General features: G+C 46.4%; 1 protein-coding gene across 4 annotated transcripts in view; it reads left to right on the top strand.

The window, feature by feature from the left end:
• LOC115155187 (kelch domain-containing protein 3) overlaps positions 1-25,360 on the top strand; it is an 86,298-nt gene that overhangs the window by 39,423 nt on the left and 21,515 nt on the right. For all 4 annotated transcript variants that reach the window (XM_029701880.1, XM_029701877.1, XM_029701879.1 and 1 more), the window contains one exon: positions 1,287-1,395. In XM_029701880.1, coding sequence (XP_029557740.1) covers positions 1,287-1,395 — 109 coding nt within the window. The remainder of the gene's footprint in view (positions 1-1,286; positions 1,396-25,360) is intronic.

The following is a 25,360-nucleotide window of genomic DNA, read 5'->3' as shown; positions in this document are numbered from 1 at the left end:
TTGCTCTAGATTGCAGGAAATGGTAGTTACTGAACAGGTGTTCAAAAATCTCTGAGTCCAAAGGGGGGCAAAATCCCCTCCGGACCCTGATGACGGCGGGGAGAACCCTGTTAAGCTACTTTGTAGTTTTTGGGAAAGCCTTTCCATCTACCAGCAGACGGTTAAGTTCCATACATTTAGTTGATATCCTACTGTGTTCCATACATTTAGTTGATATCCTACTGTGTTCCATACATTTAGTTGATATCCTACTGTGTTCCATACATTTAGTTGATATCCTACTGTGTTCCATACATTTAGTTGATATCCTACTGTGCTCCATATATTTCAAATCAAATGAAATTGTATTTGTCACATATACATGGTTAACAGATGTTAATGCGAGTGTAGCAAAATGCTTGTGCTTCTAGTTAGATGACAAGCCAAATTTCTTCTGCCTTACGCCTTCTTCACCACGCTGTCTGTGTGTGTGGACCATTTCAGTTTGTCCGTGATGTGTACGCAGAGGAACTTAAAACTTTCCACCTTCTCCACTACTGTCCCGTCGATGTGGATAGGGGGCTGCTCCCTCTGCTGTTTCCTGAAGTCCACGATCATCTCCTTTGTTTTGTTGATGTTGAGTGTGAGGTTATTTTCCTGACACCACACTCCGAGTGCCCTCACCACCTCCCTGTAGGCTGTCTCGTTGTTGTTGGTAATCAAGCCTACCACTGTTGTGTCGTCTGCAAACTTGATGATTGAGTTGGAGGCGTGCATGGCCATGCAGTCATGGGTGAACAGGGAGTACAGGAGAGGGCTGAGCACACAACCTTGTGGGGCCCCAGTGTTGAGGATCAGCGAAGTGGAGGTGTTGTTTCCTACCCTCACCACCTGGGGGCGACCCGTCAGGAAGTCCAGGACCCAGTTGCACATGGCAGGGTTGAGACCCGGGGACTCAAGCTTAATGATGTGCTTGGAGGCTACTATGGTGTTGAATGTTGAGCTGTACATTTGGATTTTAGCACTACACAGCTGATTCAAATAACCTAAGCTTTATGATGAGTTGGTTATGTGAATCAGCTGTGTAGTGCTAGGGCAAAACCAAAACGTGCACCGGGGGGAGTGGGCAGGACTGAGTTTGGGAAACCCTATTCTAGAATATAGCTGGGCTGTATAAAGACGGTTGTAGATGTTTTCTTCATACCCACCTCCCTCTTAAATGCCATGGTGTGGTGGATAAACATTATTTTACTCACATGATTGTGAATGTTTCAATATATTTTCTCGTGTGTGTGTGTGTCCTCCAGAGGCATTCTCATGGAAGAAGGTGGAGCCTCTGGGTAAAGGTCCGTGCCCCAGGAGGAGACAGTGCTGCTGCTTGGTGGGAGATCGTATCATCCTGTTTGGAGGAACCAGGTAAGAGGCAGTCGTTTTTAGTCCACATCATAGTAGTCTTGGACGGTCTGTCATACCTACCTTGTGCCTTACCGGGCTATTCGGTAAAACTGGCACTGAACAGAAGTGGCACTGTTTTCAAACCCCACTCATACTCTGTAATCTGAAGGTTAACAATCCTAACAAGTACATGTAAAACCCCTTAGAGAATGCTAACTAAATGCTGACGAGTGCATTGCAAAAACATTCTACAGTCTCTGACCTAAAGTATTTGCAGGACAGACATACCAGCTCATAAAGTTATACAAGTAACTAAAATATGCTACTCGCTGTTTGCTGCTCGCCCAAAACAAATATTAGACAACGTGGCTCTTGATCCTCTGCTGTTACCAAACAAAGTGAACTAGTTACTAAATTAGCAAACCAAATGCACAACTGCAGAGTATTCAGCACATTTTAGACAGTTAACTTAATAGTTATAAGATATCTAGCTGGCAAACATCAAGTTGTGCATTCCCTCTTGTAACTAGATCAGCTGGCACATGCTGCACAACTTTATTTTTTAGCTTTAAAAAGAAAATGGAACCTTTTTATTTGACTCACAAGGCTCTGGTCTCTCGTTGTTGTGCTTGTGAACAAACACCACATGTATGGGTCTACCAGTAAGATTCAAAATGAAACATTACAAAAAAAAATATATATATATTTTTTTAAATGCATGAAATTAAATGTATGAAATGTATGCGTTCACTACTGTAAGTCGCTCTGGATAAGAGCGTCTGCTAAATGACTAAAATGTAAAATGTAAAAAAAATTATGTGACAGGTGAAATGAAGAACACAACCTTCTTTGTCTCATAACGTGTTGCACAAGTTGACTTAGGTATTCACTTAAAAAGTAGCTACAAATATTCACATTTATAAATATCTTTAAATAAATCATTTTAACAGCTCAGAATCCCAGCCCCCATGTCTTCCAGCCCTGCTCAGCCCACCTCTGAACCTCACTGAGACAGCCTGATACTGGGGATAACAGCTCAGTCCCAGCCCACCTCTGAACCCCACTGAGACAGCCTGATACTGGGGATAACAGCTCAGAGCCTCACCCTGCTTTAAGGCCCCGGCTGAAGGGTTCCACACTGACATCATTAGCTTTCACCTGCAGGAGAAAGTGTTTGATCAAATATTTTTATTAGAATAAATGTGAAAGAAATAATGGTCAAAGAAGACATCTGTATAAAAGCAGAGAGATTTGCTTTATTGCAATGTTATTAGTCATGTAACGACTGGTGTTATTAGTCATGTAACGACTGGTGTTATTAGTCATGTAACGACTGGTGTTATTAGTCATGTAACGACTGTGGTGTTATTAGTCATGTAATGACTGGTGTTATTAGTCATGTAACGACTGGTGTTATTAGTCATGTAACGACTGGTGTTATTAGTCATGTAACGACTGGTGTTATTAGTCATGTAACGACTGTGGTGTTATTAGTCATGTAATGACTGTGGTGTTATTAGTCATGTAATGACTGTGGTGTTATTAGTCATGTAACGACTGTGGTGTTATTAGTCATGTAACGACTATGGGGTTATGTAACGACTGTGGTGTTATTAGTCATGTAACGACTGTGGTGTTATTAGTCATGTAACGACCGTGGTGTTATTAGTCATGTGACGACTGTGGTGTTATTAGTCATGTGACGACCGTGGTGTTATTAGTCATGTGACGACTGGTGTTATTAGTCATGTGACGACTGTGGTGTTATTAGTCATGTGACGACTGTGGTGTTATTAGTCATGTGACGACTGTGGTGTTATTAGTCATGTGACGACTGTGGTGTTATTAGTCATGTGACGACTGTGGTGTTATTAGTCATGTGACGACTGTGGTGTTATTAGTCATGTGACGACTGTGGTGTTATTAGTCATGTGACGACTGTGGTGTTATTAGTCATGTGACGACTGGTGTTATTAGTCATGTGACGACTGTGGTGTTATTAGTCATGTGACGACTGTGGTGTTATTAGTCATGTGACGACTGTGGTGTTATTAGTCATGTGACGACTGTGGTGTTATTAGTCATGTGACGACTGTGGTGTTATGTAACGACTGTGGTGTTATTAGTCATGTAACGACTGGTGTTATTAGTCATGTAACGACTGTGGTGTTATTAGTCATGTAACGACTGTGGTGTTATTAGTCATGTAACGACTGCGTTTAGTTGGTCCCTGGGATTTGGCTAGGAGGATAGTCTTACAGGAGTCATGATTTCCTGTCTGCAGGCAGCAGATAGGGATTGGCTCATGGTGTGGGTAAGATAGGGAAAACGAGCGTCTTGGTGATAGTCTGTTGTCTGACCAGGGGAGTAAATACAACACCTCTCATCTCAGACAGACAGGCAGATGGGCTGATGACCTGGTCCATTTGGCAGGATCCCTTTATCTATATATCTATCTACAGCCTACCATTGTATCTACTCACACCTACATTTATCCACACACACACCTACACATATCCACACACACCTACACATATCCACACACACCTTCACATATCCACACACACCTTCACATATCCACACAGCTGTCTGTCTGCCTCCCTGGCTGGGTGTCTGTCTGTCTGCCTCCCTGGCTGGGTGTCTGTCTGTCTGCCTCCCTGGCTGGGTGTCTGTCTGTCTGCCTCCCTGGCTGGGTGTCTGTCTGTCTGCCTCCCTGGCTGGGTGTCTGTCTGTCTGCCTCCCTGGCTGGGTGTCTGTCTGTCTGCCTCCCTGGCTGGGTATCTGTCTGTCTGCCTCCCTGGCTGGGTGTCTGTCTGTCTGCCTCCCTGGCTGGGTGTCTGTCTGCCTCCCTGGCTGGGTGTCTGTCTGTCTGTCTATATGGGTGTTGTTTCCTGATACTGTAAAATGAGTCTGATCCCTACAAGACAACGTGGTCACCCACAGCTGATCCCTGATGAACTCTGAGCAAGGAGGTCACCCAAAGATTGTCTGTTTAGTTACACTAAGACACCAGACCCACACACAGGTTCATATTAGGCTGGGCTGTTGTTGTTTACACTAAGACACCAGACCCAAACACAGGTTCATATTAGGCTGGGCTGTTGTTGTTTACACTAAGACACTAGCGCGCCCCTCCCCCCAGACCCCCCCCCCCCCCCGCCGACTAGCGCGGCCCCCCAACCACTCGCATGCCCCCTCCCCCCCGACCACTCGCGCGCCCCCTCCCCCCCGACCACTCGCGCGCCCTCAGGTTGGGGAACCACTGCACTAACACACTTAAGACCCACACACAGACTGAGGACCTAGTCAAAACAGCAGCTTATTTACTTTCCCTCGTATTTAAACAGAGGAGAAGTGTGCCGAGTCGGAGGTGTGTCCATCTTTATTGTAACACAGGACATTGTGTGTTTATTGAAATCCACAAGGCTATCTTGTTCTTTGAGATGTATTACATGTTGATCATTTAGCTGTTATCTGTTATCCAGAGTGACATACAGTCCGTTAACCAAGCTAGGATAGACAACCACATATCAGTCATTACCAGGAAAGCAGATAAATCAGAGCTAGTTACAAGTGTTAGTGCCAGAAAGGGGATCCTTAGTCAGTTGAACAACTGAATGCATTCAACCCAAATGTGTCTTCTGCATTTTCTGCAGAATGGCAGATTTTTCCACCTTGCCGGCTCTGGGATTTGAACCAGCGACCTTTGGGTTCCTGGCCCAACTCTCTTAACCACTAGGCTACCTACCTGTATGTCTGTGGAACGTCTATAAGCAAATGTGCTCTGTGTTTTGTGTTTATTTTCCTGGAGCTTAACTACTTTCAGAGTCATTAGGCAGCTATTAACCCTAGCTTTAACCCTAGCTTTAACCCTAGCTTTAACCAGCTCAAGACTTATTTGTTTCTGTCTAAATTAAATAGACAAACGCCTGCAAATTACCCAGCAGACACCTTGCTTGTGTTCTTTATAACACTTCCGGATCCTAGGAAGCGTGGCAAGGAAACACTGTCAGATTTATGTGCGAGTGTGTTTGTGCGTAGGAGCGTGGCTAAGAAACACTGTGTAAATTTATGACGACTCTTCTATACCACTGTTGTTTACCTTTCAGTCTGAGCCAGACCAGAACGCTGAATGATATTTATTTAAAACATTCTGTTGTATTTATTCGCTCTTTATGATATTTACTTTACCTGCAGGAATTTGTTGGCCATTAATTTATTGTTTTAGTGAAGCACAATAAAAGGATTAAGTCGTGGGCCCGCTGTGTTCTCACTGTGTTCAAAGGGTCAGCTATAGGACTGGACTAGAGGTGTTTGTCTGGGAAACTCTCACCTTAACTAACCCTATTACAACCCTATGTGGGAATTATTACAGCAGTAAACTCACTATATGAACATTACAGCAATATAGACTGTGGGAAACTGGGTCAACAACAGAGCAAAATGGATGTTCATTAGGTTGGAACACACCGTGTGTAAGGGTGAGGATGTCAGAACCACTGAACTATTTCTACGGTGACATTGTGTCCTTGTTCACTATTAGGGGCTGTATTTGTCCTTTTTATTCACTATTGACTGTTGTTTTAACATGTGCTTTAGGACAGCAACTTGGAATTAGTTCCCATTTATAAAGTGATTTAGTGCAGCAGTTTATCCTGGGTGTGTATGAGAAAGAGATCTGCCAGCAACACATAGCCTGTGTGTCTCTCTCTCTCTCTCTCGCTCTCTCTCTCGCTCGCTCGCTCGCACACACACACACACACCCCTCACCTCCACTTACTCCAGAGTAAACAGCCTGCTGAGCTGTAGAGAGGCAAGACATTCTGTCCTGATTTATGAGCTCAGGGAGCCTCCTCTCTGTGTCACACAGCGACACCTGAACCCTAACCCTCTGTTACCCCTCACTGGTCCTCTGGGCCTCTGGTTAACTCATCTACTCAAACAGGCAGCATGCATGAGTGACTCCACCTGCACAGACCTTAGCCTAGCAACACTAGCTGTATAGTCACTCTGTTATACTTTCTAGTACTAGCTCTATAGTCACTCTCTATGTCTAATATTACACTTTCTGATACTAGCTCTATAGTCACTCTCTGTCTGTTATACTAGCCCTATAGTCACACTCTGTCTGTTATACTAGCTCTATAGTCACTCTGTCTGTTATACTAGCTCTATAGTCACTCTGTCTGTTATACTAGCTCTATAGTCACTCTGTCTGTTATACTAGCTCTATAGTCACTCTCTGTCTGTTATACTAGCTCTATAGTCACTCTGTCTGTTATACTAGCTCTATAGTCACTCTCTGTCTGTTATACTAGCTCTATAGTCACTCTGTCTGTTATACTAGCTCTATAGTCACTCTCTGTCTGTTATACTAGCTCTATAGTCAGTCTCTGTCTGTTATACTAGCTCTATAGTCACACTCTCTGTCTGTTATACTAGCTCTATAGTCACACTCTCTGTCTGTTATACTAGCTCTATAGTCACACTCTCTGTCTGTTATACTAGCTCTATAGTCACACTCTGTCTGTTATACTAGCTCTATAGTCACACTCTGTCTGTTATACTAGCTCTATAGTCACACTCTGTCTGTTATACTAGCTCTATAGTCACACTCTGTCTGTTATACTAGCTCTATAGTCACTCTGTCTGTTATACTAGCTCTATAGTCACTCTGTCTGTTATACTAGCTCTATAGTCACACTCTGTCTGTTATACTAGCTCTATAGTCACTCTGTCTGTTATACTAGCTCTATAGTCACACTCTCTGTCTGTTATACTAGCTCTATAGTCACACTCTGTCTGTTATACTAGCTCTATAGTCACTCTGTCTGTTATACTAGCTCTATAGTCACACTCTGTCTGTTATACTAGCTCTATAGTCACACTCTGTCTGTTATACTAGCTCTATAGTCACACTCTCTGTCTGTTATACTAGCTCTATAGTCACACTCTCTGTCTGTTATACTAGCTCTATAGTCACACTCTCTGTCTGTTATACTAGCTCTATAGTCACACTCTGTCTGTTATACTAGCTCTATAGTCACACTCTCTGTCTGTTATACTAGCTCTATAGTCACTCTCTGTCTGTTATACTAGCTCTATAGTCACACTCTCTGTCTGTTATACTAGCTCTATAGTCACTCTCTGTCTGTTATACTAGCTCTATAGTCACTCTGTCTGTTATACTAGCTCTATAGTCACACTCTCTGTCTGTTATACTAGCTCTATAGTCACACTCTGTCTTTTACGTCCAGTCTGGTGATTGTCTAGCTACCTCCAGTCTGGTGATTGTCTAGCTACCTCCAGTCTGGTGATTGTCTAGCTACCTCCAGTCTGGTGATTGTCTAGCTACCTCCAGTCTGGTGATTGTCTAGCTACCTCCAGTCTGGTGAATGTCTAGCTGCCTCCAGTCTGGTGATTGTCTAGCTACCTCCAGTCTGGTGATTGTCTAGCTGCCTCCAGTCTGGTGATTGTCTAGCTGCCTCCAGTCTGGTGATTGTCTAGCTACCTCCAGTCTGGTGAATGTCTAGCTGCCTCCAGTCTGGTGATTGTCTAGCTACCTCCAGTCTGGTGATTGTCTAGCTACCTCCAGTCTGGTGATTGTCTAGCTGCCTCCAGTCTGGTGATTGTCTAGCTACCTCCAGTCTGGTGATTGTCTAGCTGCCTCCAGTCTGGTGATTGTCTAGCTGCCTCCAGTCTGGTGATTGTCTAGCTGCCTCCAGTCTGGTGATTGTCTAGCTACCTCCAGTCTGGTGATTGTCTAGCTACCTTCAGTCTGGTGATTGTCTAGCTGCCTCCAGTCTGGTGATTGTCTAGCTACCTCCAGTCTGGTGATTGTCTAGCTACCTCCAGTCTGGTGATTGTCTAGCTACCTCCAGTCTGGTGATTGTCTAGCTACCTCCAGTCTGGTGATTGTCTAGCTGCCTCCAGTCTGGTGATTGTCTAGCTACCTCCAGTCTGGTGATTGTCTAGCTGCCTCCAGTCTGGTGATTGTCTAGCTGCCTCCAGTCTGGTGAATGTCTAGCTACCTCCAGTCTGGTGATTGTCTAGCTACCTCCAGTCTGGTGATTGTCTAGCTACCTCCAGTCTGGTGATTGTCTAGCTACCTCCAGTCTGGTGATTGTCTAGCTACCTTCAGTCTGGTGATTGTCTAGCTACCTCCAGTCTGGTGAATGTCTAGCTACCTTCAGTCTGGTGATTGTCTAGCTACCTCCAGTCTGGTGATTGTCTAGCTACCTCCAGTCTGGTGATTGTCTAGCTGCCTCCAGTCTGGTGAATGTCTAGCTACCTTCAGTCTGGTATGGGTCTTGAAGCCAGTTAATGATTTTCTGGTACAGGCATCACCTGCTGGTCCCATGTACTGTCAGTACACTGTGGTTCTCACTTGTGTCTTTGTTTGTCTGTGTGTTTGTCTAAAGTTGGGGACCGGCCATCCTCTGATGGACAGGAACGTGACAGCTTGGCATGCTGAGAGCTGGGCCTGGCCCAATCAGATAATTTGACTTGTTTGGTGTGTATATATTAGGGATGTTGCTGCTGGCCAACAGGCCCTCATTAACCCAACAGAAAATACTCTGCATGCATACAAGGAACAGATTCATATATACACTCTTCATACAAGGAACAGATTCATATATACACTGGTCATACAAGGAACAGATTCATATATACACTCGTCATACAAGGAACAGATTCATATATACACTCGTCATTATAAGGAACAGACATTTTTGATGAAGAGCTTAATGGAAACAGGCCTGGTATTGTTGCATGTCGTCTTACAGTCAAACAGCTGTTGCCTATTATTAGACATGCAGTTCCTGTAATGAAGCAGCTAATAATAAAACCTCATTTTAAACACGTCAAATTATCAAAGCCAGTTGGAAACAGTACACCTGGGTGTTTCTGGAAAAGCCAGTTGTAAACAGTACACCTGGGTGTTTCTGGAAAAGACAGTTGTAAACAGTACACCTGGGTGTTTCTGGAAAAGACAGTTGTAAACAGTACACCTGGGTGTTTCTTGAAAGGCCAGTTGTAAACAGTACACCTGGGTGTTTCTGGAAAAGCCAGTTGTAAACAGTACACCTGGGTGTTTCTGGAAAGGCCAGTTGTAAACAGTGCACCTGGGTGTTTCTGGAAAGGCCAGTTGTAAACAGTACACCTGGGTGTTTCTGGAAAAGCCAGTTGTAAACAGTACACCTGAGTGTTTCTGGAAAAGCCAGTTGTGAACAGTACACCTGGGTGTTTCTGGAAAGGCCAGTTGTGAACAGTACACCTGGGTGTTTCTGGAAAGGCCAGTTGTGAACAGTACACCTGGGTGTTTCTGGAAAAGCCAGTTGTGAACAGTACACCTGGGTGTTTCTGGAAAGGCCAGTTGTGAACAGTACACCTGGGTGTTTCTGGAAAAGCCAGTTGTAAACAGTACACCTGAGTGTTTCTGGAAAAGCCAGTTGTAAACAGTACACCTGGGTGTTTCTGGAAAAGCCAGTTGTGAACAGTACACCTGGGTGTTTCTGGAAAGGCCAGTTGTGAACAGTACACCTGGGTGTTTCTGGAAAAGCCAGTTGTGAACAGTACACCTGGGTGTTTCTGGAAAAGACAGTTGTGAACAGTGCACCTGGGTGTTTCTGGAAAAGACAGTTGTAAACAGTACACCTGGGTGTTTCTGGAAAAGACAGTTGTAAACAGTACACCTGAGTGTTTCTGGAAAAGCCAGTTGTGAACAGTACACCTGGGTGTTTCTGGAAAAGCCAGTTGTGAACAGTACACCTGAGTGTTTCTGGAAAAGCCAGTTGTAAACAGTACACCTGGGTGTTTCTGGAAAAGCCAGTTGTAAACAGTACACCTGGGTGTTTCTGGAAAAGCCAGTTGTAAACGGTACACCTGGGTGTTTCTGGAAAAGCCAGTTGTAAACAGTACACCTGAGTGTCCCATATGTGCCAGAGCTGAAAACCTCAAAAGTTGAAAGACTGGGAACCTAAAAGCAACAACTAGGATGGGTTGCCAATATGAACTAGGATTGTGCCTTTGGGCTTCTGGACAACAAAATAAAGTTGATATGAAAATCAATAGAACAGGATAGAAATGCCTCAAGATCCCATTTACACGATACTGCCTCAAGCTCCCATTTACACGATACTGCCTCAAGCTCCCATTTACACGATACTGCCTCAAGCTCCCATTTACACGATACTGTCTCAAGCTCCCATTACACGATACTGCCTCAAGCTCTTATTACGTTATAGCTCCCATTTACACAATACTGCCTCAAGCTCCCATTTACACAATACTGCCTCAAGCTCCCATTTACACGCTACTGCCTCAAGCTCCCATTACACGATACTGCCTCAAGCTCCCATTACGTTATAAATACCGTGACTTACCAAGACAGTTAGTGGAAAGAAAACACACCTTCCTCTAGGAATCGACTCCTAGGATTAAGTATTTTTGCAACGGAGGAGACTGATTAGTTGCCGTACTTCCGAGAATACAAACACTCATGTGCGCTAGCTAGGGATGGAGAGAGACGGGAGGGGCACAGTATAGGCAGGTCAGCCACCAGACAGACAGAACCGTGCACTAGGCCTATCTCAAATCATAATTTTATTGGTCACATACACATGGTTAGCAGATGTTAATGTGAGTGTAGCGAAATGCTTGTGCTTCTAGTTCCGACAGTGCAGTAATATCTAACAAGTAATCTAACAATTCCATATCTACCTTATACACACAAATCTAAGTAAGGGAATGGAATAAGAATATGTACATATAAATATATGGATGAGCGATGGCCGAACGGCATAGGCAAGATGCAATAGATGGTATAGAGTACAGTATAGATGGTATAGAGTACAGTATATACATATGAGATGAGTAATGTAGGGTATGTAAACATTACTAAAGTAGCATTATTAAAGTGACTAGTGGTCCATTTATTAAAGTGGCCAATGATTTTGAGTCTATGCAGGCAGCAGCCTCTCTGTGTTAGTGATGGCTGTTTAACAGTCTGATGGCCTTGAGATAGAAGCTGTTTTTCAGTCTCTCGGTTCCAGCTTTGATGCACCTGTACTGACGTCGCCTTCTGGATGATAGCGGGGTGAACAGGCAGTGGCTCGGGTGGTTGATGTCCTTGATGATCATTTTAGCCTTCCTGTGACATCGGGTGGTGTAGGTGTCCTGGAGGGCAGGTAGTTTGCCCCCGGTGATGCGATGGGCAGACCACACCACCCTCTGGAGAGCCTTGCGGTTGTGGCCGGAGCAGCTGCCGTACCAGGTGGTGATACAGAGCCCGACAGGATGCTCTCAATTGTGCATCTGTAAAGTTTGTGAGGGTTTTAGGTGACAAAGCAAATTTCTTCATTCTCCTAAGGTTGAAGAGGCGCTGTTGCGCCTTCTTCACCACACTGTCTGTGTGGGTGAACCATTTCAATTTGTCCGTGAGGGTGTACGCAGAGGAACTTAAAACTTTCCAACCTTCTCCACTGCTGTCCCATTGATGTGGATAGGGGGCTGCTCCCACTGCTGTGTTCTGAAGTCCACGATCATCTCCTTTGTTTTGTTGACGTTGAGTGAGAGGTTATTTTCCTGACACCACACTCCGAGGGCCCTCACCTCCTCCCTGTAGGCCGTCTCGTCGTTGTTGGTAATCAAGCCTACCACTGTTGTGTCGTCTGCAAACTTAATGATTGAGTTGGAGGCGTGCATGGCCATGCAGTCATGGGTGAACAGGGAGTACAGGAGAGGGCTGAGAACGCACCCTTGTGGGGCCCCAGGGTTGAGGATCAGCGGGGTGGAGATGTTGTTACCTACCCTCACCACCTGGGGGTGGCCCGTCAGGAAGTCCAGGACCCAGTTGCACAGGGCGGGGTTGAGACACAGGGTCTCGAGCTTGATGACGAGTTTGGAGGGTACTATGGTGTTAAATGCTGAGCTGTAATCGATGAACAGCATTCTTACATAGGTATTCCTCTTGTCCAGATGGGTTAGGGCAGTGTGATTGCGATTGCGTCATCTGTGGACCTATTGGGGCGGTAAGCAACCTCTGGAGAAGACCGAGAGACTGAAAAACAGCTTCTACCTCAAGGCCAACAGACTGTTAAATCAGCCATCACTAACATTGTTGTCAGCAGCCACTCATACTGACTCAACTCTAGCCACTTTAATAATGAAAAATTGATGTAATAAATGTATCACTAGCTACTTTAAACAATGCCACTTCATATAATGTTTTCATTCCCTACATTACTCATATGTATATACTGTACTCTATACCATCTACTGCATCTTGCCTACGCCGTTTGGCCATCACTCATTTATATCTTTGTATGTACATATTCGTATTCATTCCTTTACACTTGTGTGTACAAGGTAGTTGTTGTGGAATTGTTAGATTACTTGTTAGATATTACTGCACTGTCGGAACTAGAAGCACAAGCATTTCGCTACACTTGCATTAACATCTGCTAACCATGTGTATGTGACCAATACAATTTGATTTGATTTGGGTTCTCCAGAGGTTGTGTGTTCCCCAGAGGTTGTGTGTTCCCCAGAGGTTGTGTGTTCCCCAGAGGTTGTGTGTTCCCCAGAGGTTGTGTGTTCCCCAGAGGCTGTGTGTTCCCCAGAGGCTGTGTGTTCCCCAGAGGCTGTGTGTTCCCCAGAGGCTGTGTGTTCCCCAGAGGCTGTGTGTTCCCCAGAGGCTGTGTGTTCCCCAGAGGCTGTGTGTTCCCCAGAGGCTGTGTGTTCCCCAGAGGCTGTGTGTTCCCCAGAGGCTGTGTGCGCTCGCCCCAGAGGCTGTGCGCGCTCGCCCCAGAGGCTGTGCGCGCTCGCCCCAGAGGCTGTGCGCGCTCGCCCCAGAGGCTGTGCGCGCTCGCCCCAGAGGCTGTGCGCGCTCGCCCCAGAGGCTGTGCGCGCTCGCCCCAGAGGCTGTGCGCGCTCGCCCCAGAGGTTGTGCGCGCGCGCCCCAGAGGTTGTCGCCCCACCCTATCTGCTGTATGACCAATGAAACACTTTAACAAACTCCTGTTTCCAGCCGTCATCAGTTTTCTGTGAGCTGCCGATAGTTTGATGTATCTAGCGTCCTTCATAGTGTTTTAATTGGCTCATATGCATCACACCGAGAGTAAACAGCTCAGTTAGCTGTCTTACATGCTTCACCATGTTAAATTGACCTTTACTATGAATGACTGACTGAGAGGCTGATTGATGTTCTCTCTGCCAGGCTGGAACAGGCCTGCTGTTATAGAATCCTGCTGTCAGAAAGATCCATCCATACTTGGCCAGACACTGTTAGGACTGGGCGATATATCAAATTCATTTGAATCGGCAGTGCCTTCAGAAAGTATTCATACCCCTTGATTTATTCCACATTTTGTTGTTACAGCCTGAATTCAAAATGGATTGAATAGATTTGTCTCACCCATCTACACACAATACCCCATAATGACAAAGTTAAATTATGGTTTTAGACATTTTTGCACATTTATTGAAAATGAAATACTGTATTCACACCCCTAAGTCAATAATGTTACAATCACCTTTGGCATCGATTACAGCTGTCAGTCTTTCTGGGTAAGTCTCTAAGAGCTTTCCACACCTGGATTGAACAATATTTGCACATTATTAAAACAAATTCTTCAAGCTCTGTAAAGTTGGTTGTAGATCATTCCTAGACAGACATTTTTATGTCTTGCCATAGATTTTCAAGGCGATTTAAGTCAAAACTGTAAATCAGCCACTAAGGAACATTCAGTGTCTTCTTGGTAGGCAACTTCAGTGTACTCTTGAGTGGACAAAACATTAGGAACACCTTCTTAATATTGATTAGCCCCCCCTTTTGCCCTCAGAAGAGCCTCAGTTCGTCAGGGCATGGACTCTACCAGGTGTTGAAAGCGTTCCACAGGGATGATGGCCCATGTTGACTCCAATGCTTCACACAGTTGTGTCAAGTTGGCTGGATGTCCTTTGGGTTGTGGACCATTCTTGATACACACGGGAAACCGTTGAGTGTGAAAAACCCAGCAGTGTTGCCGTTCGTAACACAAACTGGTGCGCCTGGCACCTACTACCATACCAAAGGCACTTACATTTTTTGTCTTGCCCATTCACCATCTGAATGGCACACATACACAATCCTTGTCTCAAGGTTTTAAAAAAGATCCTTCTTTAACCTTTCTCCTCCCCTTCATCTACACTGATTGAATTTGATTTAATAAGTGACCATCAATAAGGGATCATAACTATCTTGCCATTCACATGGTCAGTTTCATGGAAAGAGCAGGTATTCCTAATGTTTTGTACACTCAGTTTATGTTTGGCCTTGTTTTTTAGGTTATTGTCCTGCTGAAAGGTGAATTGTCTCCCAGTGTCTGGTGGAAAGCAGACAAGCAGGTTTTCCTCTAGGATTTTGCCTGTGCTTATCTCCATTCTGTTTATTTTCTATCCTAAAGAACTACCCAGTCCTTGCCGATGAAAAGCATACCCATAACATGATGCAGCCACCACCATGCTTCAAAATATGCAGAGTGATACTCAGTGATGTGTTGGATTTGCCCCAAACATAACGCTTTGTATTCAGGACATAAAGTTAATTTATTTTTCCAGCTTTTTAGTAGTTTTAATTTAGTGCCTTATTGCAAACATAATGCATGTTTTGAAAATTCTTTATACTGTACATTGTCCTTTAGATTAGTATTGTGGAGTAACTACAATGTTGTTGATCCATCCTCAGTTCTCTCTTATCACAGCTATTAAACTCTGTAACTGTTTTAAAGTCACCATTGGCCTCATGGTGAAATCCCTGAGCGGTTTCCTTCCTCTCCGGCAACTGAGTTAAGAAGGAGGCCTGTATCTTTGTAGTGACTGGGTGTATTGATACACCATCCAAAGTGTAATTAATAACTTCACCATGCTCAAAGGGATATTCAATGTATTTATTTTTGTATTTTTTTACCCATCTACCAGTAGGTGCCCTTCTTTGTAAGGCATTAGAAAACCTCCCTGGTTTTTGGGGTTGAATCTGTGTATGAAGTTCACTGCTCAACTGAGGGATCTTACATATAATTGTATGTGTGGGGAACAGATATGAGGTAGTCATTCTAAAATCATGTTAAACACTATTGAACAAAGTGAGTCCATTCAACTGATGTGAATTGTTAAGTACATTTTTACTCCTGAACTTATTTAGCCTTGCAATAACAAAGAGGTTGAATACTTATTGACTAAAGACATTTCAGATTGTCATTTTTTATACATTTGTAAAACATTATAAAACCATAATTTCACATTATATGGGGTATTGTGTGTAGGCCAGTAACACGCAATCTCAATTTAATCCATTTTAAATTCAAGCTGCAATACAACAAAATGTGGAAAAAGTTGAGGGGTTTGAAAACTTTCTGGAGGCACTGTATGTTTAAGGACGATGTTCCAAATCCCTGTATCACAAGAATCAAGGTTTTAATGAATTTTTTATCAGTGTTTTCTTTTTGGTCTTGTCTTCTGTGCTGTGTGCACTGTGCACCTTCCCTCTCGTACGCAGACACCAAACCCCTCCCCCTGCCACGTACAACCACTAAGACTAAACATCACCTCTCTGACAACAAGCAGTTTCAACTCTAAAGATCACTACTTCCTCTCTGACAACAAGCAATTTCAACTCTAAAGATCTCTACTTCCTCTCTGACAACAAGCAGTTTCAACTCTATAGATCTCTACCTCCTCTCTGACAACACGCAGTTTCAACTCTAAAGATCACTACTTCCTCTCTGACAACAAGCAGGTTCAACTCTAAAGATCTCTACTTCCTCTCTGACAACAAGCAGTTTCAACTCTAAAGATCACTACTTCCTCTCTGACAACAAGCAGTTTCAACTCTAAAGATCTCTACTTCCTCTCTGACAACACGCAGTTTCAACTCTAAAGATCACTACTTCCTCTCTGACAACACGCAGTTTCAACTCTAAAGATCACTACTTCCTCTCTGACAACAAGCAGTTTCAACTCCATCTTTGCATTTGTGGTTTGATCCAACAGAATTGGTCATATGGACACTGGAACACATCGAGACATTATCTTACTGTAATAGAGGAGAGGTTGTCTCTCAACTCGTCAAATTGCACGAAGAGCAAGTTTTAATGAACATTGATTCTGTAACGCTAATGCTCAGTTTGTGTCCTGCACAGCATTGCAGAACAACATACTGCTAGCATCATTTTAGCCACAGACTGTTATACTAGCTGTCTAGTCTGTTTTTAGAAATGTGCAATAAGCATCAAACACCATTATATAAGGAATTGGCAACTTCCCATTCTGAGAAATAAGGTAGGCCACTTGATTTCAACATCTGAACAAAGTGGACAGGCTACTATGCTGTTCAAACAGTTGGAGACAGAATGGTGTGTTTATAACAATTCAACTGTTCAACCTTGTTAGCATGTAAATAGATCCAACTTGATATAAAAATATTAGCCCTCTTGAGAGATTGTCATATGAGACCTGTATGCATTTGCTATAAGAAGTTGGTCATTATTAGTGAATGTGCATTATGCTTGATTCTGGTTAAATTTGTGACAAAAAGGGCATTTTCGTGTACAGACGAGCCAGATCAGTGATTATTGCCAGATCAGTTTGCTAAATGACTTAAATGTAATTATTGCAAAAAAGCAGGTTAAACTATTTTGATAAAATAATGACATTATTAGTGGGTCTTGTGGTTGGGGAAGGCTTATAGTTAGCCTAAGTATAATTTCATAGACTTTGAATTCATTAGATTTTTGTTGACTGTTTTGAAATGTCGTATTTAATTGTGACAATACTTAGCACCTTTCAACTAGCTGTAGAGGAGGTCTGACTAGCTGTGGAGGAGGTCTGACTAGCTGTGGAGGAGGTCTGACTAGCTGTAGGCGAGGAGGTCTGACTAGCTGTAGGCGAGGAGGTCTGACTAGCTGTAGGCGAGGAGGTCTGACTAGCTGTAGAGGAGGTCTGACTAGCTGTAGAGGAGGTCTGACTAGCTGTAGAGGAGGTCTGACTAGCTGTAGGCGAGGAGGTCTGACTAGCTGTAGGCGAGGAGGTCTGACTAGCTGTAGGCGAGGAGGTCTGACTAGCTGTAGAGGAGGTCTAACTAGCTGTAGAGGAGGTATGACTAGCTGTAGGCGAGGAGGTCTGACTAGCTGTAGGCGAGGAGGTCTGACTAGCTGTAGGCGAGGAGGTCTGACTAGCTGTAGGCGAGGAGGTCTGACTAGCTGTAGGCGAGGTGGTCTGACTAGCTGTAGGCGAGGAGGTCTGACTAGCTGTAGGCGAGGAGGTCTGACTAGCTGTAGGCGAGGAGGTCTGACTAGCTGTAGGCGAGGAGGTCTGACTAGCTGTAGGCGAGGAGGTCTGAGTAGCTGTAGGCGAGGAGGTCTGACTAGCTGTAGGCGAGGAGGTCTGACTAGCTGTAGGCGAGGAGGTCTGACTAGCTGTAGGCGAGGAGGTCTGACTAGCTGTAGGCGAGGAGGTCTGACTAGCTGTAGGCGAGGTGGTCTGACTAGCTGTAGGCGAGGAGGTCTGACTAGCTGTAGGCGAGGAGGTCTGACTAGCTGTAGGCGAGGAGGTCTGACTAGCTGTAGGCGAGGAGGTCTGACTAGCTGTAGGCGAGGAGGTCTGACTAGCTGTAGGCGAGGAGGTCTGACTAGCTGTAGGCGAGGTGGTCTGACTAGCTGTAGGCGAGGAGGTCTGACTAGCTGTAGGCGAGGAGGTCTGACTAGCTGTAGGCGAGGAGGTCTGACTAGCTGTAGGCGAGGAGGTCTGACTAGCTGTAGGCGAGGTGGTCTGACTAGCTGTAGGCGAGGAGGTCTGACTAGCTGTAGGCGAAGGAGGTCTGACTAGCTGTAGGCGAAGGAGGTCTGACTAGCTGTAGGCGAGGAGGTCTGACTAGCTGTAGGCGAAGGAGGTCTGACTAGCTGTAGGCGAAGGAGGTCTGACTAGCTGTAGGCGAGGAGGTCTGACTAGCTGTAGGCGAGGTGGTCTGACTAGCTGTAGGCGAGGTGGTCTGACTAGCTGTAGGCGAGGAGGTCTGACTAGCTGTAGGCGAGGAGGTCTGACTAGCTGTAGTTGAGGCGATCTGACTGGACTAGCTGTAGTTGAGGAGGTCTGACTGGACTAGGTGTAGGCGAGGAGGTCTGACTAGACTAGGTGTAGGCGAGGAGGTCTGACTAGCTGTAGGCGAGGTGGTCTGACTAGCTGTAGGCGAGGAGGTCTGACTAGCTGTAGGCGAGGAGGTCTGACTAGACTAGGTGTAGGCGAGGAGGTCTGACTAGACTAGGTGTAGGCGAGGGGGTCTGACTAGACTAGGTGTAGGCGAGGAGGTCTGACTAGACTAGGTGTAGGCGAGGAGGTCTGACTAGACTAGGTGTAGGCGAGGAGGTCTGACTAGACTAGGTGTAGGCGAGGAGGTCTGACTAGACTAGGTGTAGGCGAGGAGGTCTGACTAGACTAGGTGTAGGCGAGGAGGTCTGACTAGACTAGGTGTAGGCGAGGAGGTCTGACTAGACTAGGTGTAGGCGAGGAGGTCTGACTAGACTAGCTGTAGGCGAGGAGGTCTGACTAGACTAGGTGTAGGCGAGGAGGTCTGACTAGACTAGGTGTAGTGGTGGTGTGGAGGGGTTAGGGAACTGTAAAGGTTTAGAGGACCACAGAGGGAGTAATCCCTGTTCATAGCCAAAACATCCCAGTCCCTAGCCTGTTCCTGTGCCTGGGGTTTAATCCCCATTACCAAACCACAACCTCACCCTTAATCCATGGCATGTAATCTGTACAGAACTTCCCAGTCTGCTGAAGGTTGTCAGAACAGGGTGTTTGGTTGAGCTGCAGGTACCAGAGCTGTTTAGGGTTAGTGTATCAGGTATGTCAGAATGTGTTGCTGCCACCATATCACCATACAGCTTTACTGGCTGGTAGAGCTACTAGTCCAGCTGCATATAAGTCTATTATCTCTGTGTTCTACATCAGGGTTCATAGGGCAGACTAAACACACAGCTGTGACTGAGATGGGCCAGAGAAGAGGAATAGCTACCTCATGCCAAGGCATTGAGATGGGCCAGAGAAGTGGAATAGCTACCTCATGCCAAGGCATTGAGATGTGCCAGAGAAGAGGAATAGCTACCTCATGCCAAGGCATTGCCAAGTACACAATATCTTTTTTTCACATAAGAGACCTGATTACTTACCTGTCAACACACTCATATTGTCTGTACTCCTGAAGGTCAGAGGTTTATCCATAGTCAGGCCCTCGCAAACACACTCCCTGAGATTCAGCCTGTCATATGGAAGAGATGACCCAGCAGGCTATGGGGCAGTCAGCACATGGATGTTCAGGACCTGGTCAGGACCTCAGGTCACTGTGGTCAGCGCAGAGCAGTGTCCGGCTCGTGGCTGAGAGACAGTCATTTACTCTTCAAATCTTCAACATGTCCTCTGTACCCAAACCCACCCTATCTGTAACCCCTTAACCCACTACCTGGTTGTATAAATACAGAGAGTCAGCTCAACCCTGATAACATGTCCTCACCTGTATCTGAAAGCTTTAACCCACTACCTAGTTGTATACAGAGGGTTTGGGGGTTGAGTGTTACACATAAACACACTTGATGTGTGTAGTCTTGTCTCCCTTTCTGTCACAACAAATAAAGCAGTGATAAAACTGAAGTACAGATTTTATTTTAGACTGAAGAACAATAGTCTAGTATGATCCCAGTTGAGCTGTTTGGATGGACACTATCTCTCCCAGATAACTGTGTCTCACCTCCAGAGCAGGACTGAAGTCTGTCTCGCCTCCAGAGCAGGACTGAAGTCTGTCTCGCCTCCAGAGCAGGACTGACGTCTGTCTCGCCTCCAATGCAGGACTGACGTCTGTCTCGCCTCCAGAGCAGGACTGACGTCTGTCTCGCCTCCAGAGCAGGACTGATGTCTGTCTCGCCTCCAGAGCAGGACTGACGTCTGTCTCGCCTCCAGAGCAGGACTGACGTCTGTCTCGCCTCCAGAGCAGGACTGAAGTCTGTCTCGCCTCTAGAGCAGGACTGACGTCTGTCTCGCCTCCAGAGCAGGACTGACGTCTGTCTCGCCTCCAGAGCAGGACTGACGTCTGTCTCGCCTCACCTGACTGATAATAAACACATGTAGCAGACAGACCCGTAACAACTGACTGATAATACAAAGCCAACATTAGTATTTTTTCACGTTGTTTAGCCTCTAGAACATTTTTTTCCTGTGGGATATCAGCCTCAGTTCAGACTGAGTTTTTTCTACTGCAGTTGTAATTTGAGACATTTAGTTGATCAGACAGAGATAGGCAGGTGGCTGCCATCTTCTCCATATAATCTCCACCATGGGTGTCTCTCTGGTAGTCAGCTGAATTCAGGTTCCCCTGCTTTACCTGGGAATTAACTCTCCACTACAGGCCTAATCCACAGGGCAGCCGCTTAAGATCAGCCATTACAGCTCAGCCACTACAGCCCTATAGTCGCTCACTACGGCCCTATAATCACTCACTACGGCCCTATAGTCGCTCACTACGGCCCTATAATCGCTCACTACAGTCTAGTCTCTATAGGGCGGCGCACAATTGGCCCAGCGTCGTCCAGGTTTGGCCGGGGTAGGCCATCATTGTAAATAAGAATTTGTTCTTAACTGACTTGCCGAGTTGAATAAATATACACTACAGTCTGGTCAGCCACTACAGTCTGGTCAGCCACTACAGCCTGGTCAGCCACTACAGTCTGGTCCGCCACTACAGACTAGTCAGCCACTACAGTCTGGTCAGCCACTACAGTCTAGTCAGACACTACAGTCTAGTCAGACACTACAGTCTAGTCAGACACTACAGTCTAGTCAGACACTACAGTCTAGTCAGCCACTACAGTCTGGTCAGCCACTACAGTCTGGTCAGCCACTACAGTCTGGTCAGTCCGTACAGTCTAGTCAGCCACTACAGTCTGGTCAGCCACTACAGTCTGGTCAGCCACTACAGTCTGGTCAGTCCGTACAGTCTGGTCAGCCACTACTGTCTGGTCAGCCACTACAGTCTGGTCAGCCACTACAGCGACAACAGTCTGGTCAGTCACTACAGTCTAGTCAGCCACTACAGTCTGGTCAGCCACTACAGTCTGGTCAGCCCGTACAGTCTGGTCAGCCCGTACAGTCTAGTCAGCCACTACAGTCTGGTCAGCCACTACAGTCTGGTCAGCCACTACAGTCTGGTCAGCCACTACAGTCTGGTCAGCCACTACAGTCTTGTCAGCCACTACAGTCTGGTCAGACACTACAGCCACTACAGTCTGGTCAGCCACTACAGTCTGGTCAGCCACTACAGTCTAGTCAGCCACTACAGTCTGGTCAGCCACTACAGTCTGGTCAGCCACTACAGTCTGGTCAGCCACTACAGTCTAGTCAGCCACTACAGTCTGGTCAGCCACTACAGTCTGGTCAGCCACTACAGTCTGTTGAGCCACTACTGTCTGGTCAATCCGTACAGTCTGGTCAGTCCGTACAGTCTGGTCAGCCACTACAGTCTAGTCAGCCACTACAGTCTGGTCAGCCACTACAGTCTGGTCAGCCACTACAGTCTGGTCAGCCACTACAGTCTAGTCAGCCACTACAGTCTGGTCAGTCCGTACAGTCTAGTCAGCCACTACAGTCTGGTCAGCCACTACAGTCTGGTGAGCCACTAGTCTGGTCAGTCCGTACAGTCTAGTCAGCCACTACAGTCTGGTCAGCCACTACAGTCTGGTCAGTCCGTACAGTCTAGTCAGCCACTACAGTCTGGTCAGCCACTACAGTCTGGTCAGTCACTACAGTCTGGTCAGTCCGTACAGTCTGGTCAGCCACTACAGTCTGGTCAGCCACTACAGTCTAGTCAGTCACTACAGTCTGGTCAGCCACTACAGTCTAGTCAGCCACTACAGTCTGGTCAGCCACTACAGTCTGGTCAGCCACTACAGTCTGGTCAGCCACTACAGTCTAGTCAGCCACTACAGTCTGGTCAGTCCGTACAGTCTAGTCAGCCACTACAGTCTGGTCAGCCACTACAGTCTGGTGAGCCACTAGTCTGGTCAGTCCGTACAGTCTAGTCAGCCACTACAGTCTGGTCAGCCACTACAGTCTGGTCAGCCACTACAGTCTGGTCAGTCCGTACAGTCTGGTCAGCCACTACAGTCTGGTCAGCCACTACAGTCTGGTCAGCCACTACAGTCTGGTCAGCCACTACAGTCTGGTCAGTCCGTACAGTCTAGTCAGCCACTACAGTCTGGTCAGTCACTACAGTCTGGTCAGTCCGTACAGTCTGGTCAGCCACTACAGTCTGGTCAGCCACTACAGTCTGGTCAGTCACTACAGTCTGGTCAGTCCATACAGTCTGGTCAGCCACTACAGTCTAGTCAGCCACTACAGTCTGGTCAGCCACTACTGTCTGGTCAGTCCGTACAGTCTGGTCAGCCACTACAGTCTGGTCAGCCACTACAGTCTAGTCAGTCCCTACAGTCTAGTCAGTCCCTACAGTCTAGTCAGTCCTTACAGTCTGGTCAGCCCCTACAGTCTGGTCAGCCCCTACAGTCTGGTCAGCCCCTACAGTCTGGTCAGTCCATACAGTCTGGTCAGTCCCTATAGTCTGGTCAGCCACTACAGTCTGGTCAGTCCCTACAGTCTGGTCAGCCCCTACAGTCTGGTGAGCCCCTACAGTCTGGTCAGCCCCTACAGTCTGGTCAGTCCCTACAGTCTAGTCAGTCCCTACAGTCTAGTCAGTCCCTACAGTCTGGTCAGTCCTTACAGTCTGGTCAGCCCCTACAGTCTGGTCAGCCACTACAGTCTGGTCAGCCCCTACAGTCTGGTCAGTCCCTATAGTCTGGTCAGCCACTACAGTCTGGTCAGTCCCTACAGTCTGGTCATCCACTACAGTCTGGTCAGTCCCTACAGTCTGGTCAGCCCCTACAGTCTGGTCAGCCCCTACAGTCTGGTCAGCCCCTACAGTCTGGTCAGCCACTACAGTCTGGTCAGCCACTACAGTCTGGTCAGCCACTACAGTCTGGTCAGCCACTACAGTCTGGTGAGCCACTACAGTCTGGTGAGCCACTACAGTCTGGTCAGTCCGTACAGTCTGGTCAGTCCATACAGTCTGGTCAGCCACTACAGTCTGGTCAGCCACTACAGTCTGGTGAGCCACTACAGTCTGGTGAGCCACTACAGTCTGGTGAGCCACTAGTCTGGTCAGTCCGTACAGTCTGGTCAGTCCGTACAGTCTAGTCAGCCACTACAGTCTAGTCAGCCACTACAGTCTAGTCAGCCACTACAGTCTAGTCAGCCACTACAGTCTGGTCAGTCCGTACAGTCTAGTTAGCCACTACAGTCTGGTCAGTCTGTACAGTCTGGTCAGCCACTACTTAACCACTACCCAGGACGGGGCACAGATATGTTGAAGGCTGCCTGAGATTCGGGCAATTAAGTTTATCTACTTCCCCAGAGTTAGATGAAATCGTGGTTACAATATTTTTGTCGTTGTATGAAGATAGTGATAGTTTAGCAAACCAATGCTAACTAGCGTTAGCGCATTAACTTGAAGTCTACAGCTTGGGTTTTGAATGTATGTTGTATCTCAGTAGGAAATGAGCCCTGTAGAGGAATGGAAGGATTCTCAGCATTGGTTGCCCCACTTCAGGATCTGATTGGTTTGTCTGTGAGGTGGTGCCAGGATAGAGTAGACTACAACATTAACCATAACTGTAACCAGCACAGTGAGGACAGTACATTAAGATACTTAAATGTTCACTTGCCGGCTGCCCCTGTTCCTCCTGATAGTGTTGTGGTGCAGATAGGATAGATACTAGACTGGTTAGGGCCTGTCTGTTCCTCCTGATAGTGTTGTGGTGCAGGTAGGATAGATACTAGACTGGTTAGGACCTGTCTGTTCCTCCTGATAGTGTTGTGGTGCCAGGTAGGATAGATACTAGACTGGTTAGGGCCTGTCTGTTCCTCCTGATAGTGTTGTGGTGCCAGGTAGGATAGATACTAGACTGGTTAGGGCCTGTCTGTTCCTCCTGATAGTGTTGTGGTGCAGGTAGGATAGATACTAGATTGGTTAGGGCCTGTCTGTTCCTCCTGATAGTCTTGTGGTGCCAGGTAGGATGGATACTAGACTGGTTAGGACCTGTCTGTTCCTCCTGATAGTCTTGTGGTGCCAGGTAGGATAGATACTAGACTGGTTAGGACCTGTCTGTTCCTCCTGATAGTGTTGTGGTACAGGTAGGATAGATACTAGACTGGTTAGGACCTGTCTGTTCCTCCTGATAGTGTTGTGGTGCCAGGTAGGATAGATACTAGACTGGTTAGGGCCTGTCTGTTCCTCCTGATAGTGTTGTGGTGCCAGGTAGGATAGATACTAGACTGGTTAGGGCCTGTCTGTTCCTCCTGATAGTGTTGTGGTGCCAGGTAGGATAGATACTAGACTGGTTAGGGCCTGTCTGTTCCTCCTGATAGTGTTGTGGTGCCAGGTAGGATAGATACTAGACTGGTTAGGACCTGTCTGTTCCTCCTGATAGTGTTGTGGTGCCAGGTAGGATAGATACTAGACTGGTTAGGGCCTGTCTGTTCCTCCTGATAGTGTTGTGGTACAGGTAGAATAGATACTAGACTGGTTAGGGCCTGTCTGTTCCTCCTGATAGTGTTGTGGTGCAGGTAGGATTGATACTAGACTGGTTAGGGCCTGTCTGTTCCTCCTGATAGTATTGTGGTGCCAGGTAGGATAGATACTAGACTGGTTAGGACCTGTCTGTTCCTCCTGATAGTGTTGTGGTACAGGTAGGATAGATACTAGACTGGTTAGGGCCTGTCTGTTCCTCCTGATAGTGTTGTGGTGCCAGGTAGGATAGATACTAGACTGGTTAGGGCCTGTCTGTTCCTCCTGATAGTGTTGTGGTTCCAGGTAGGATAGATACTAGACTGGTTAGGGCCTGTCTGTTCC

This window comes from Salmo trutta, chromosome 2 (assembly GCF_901001165.1).
Source record: "Salmo trutta chromosome 2, fSalTru1.1, whole genome shotgun sequence".
Classification (NCBI taxonomy): domain Eukaryota; kingdom Metazoa; phylum Chordata; class Actinopteri; order Salmoniformes; family Salmonidae; genus Salmo; species Salmo trutta.
This window is presented reverse-complemented; position numbering and strand designations above follow the sequence as displayed.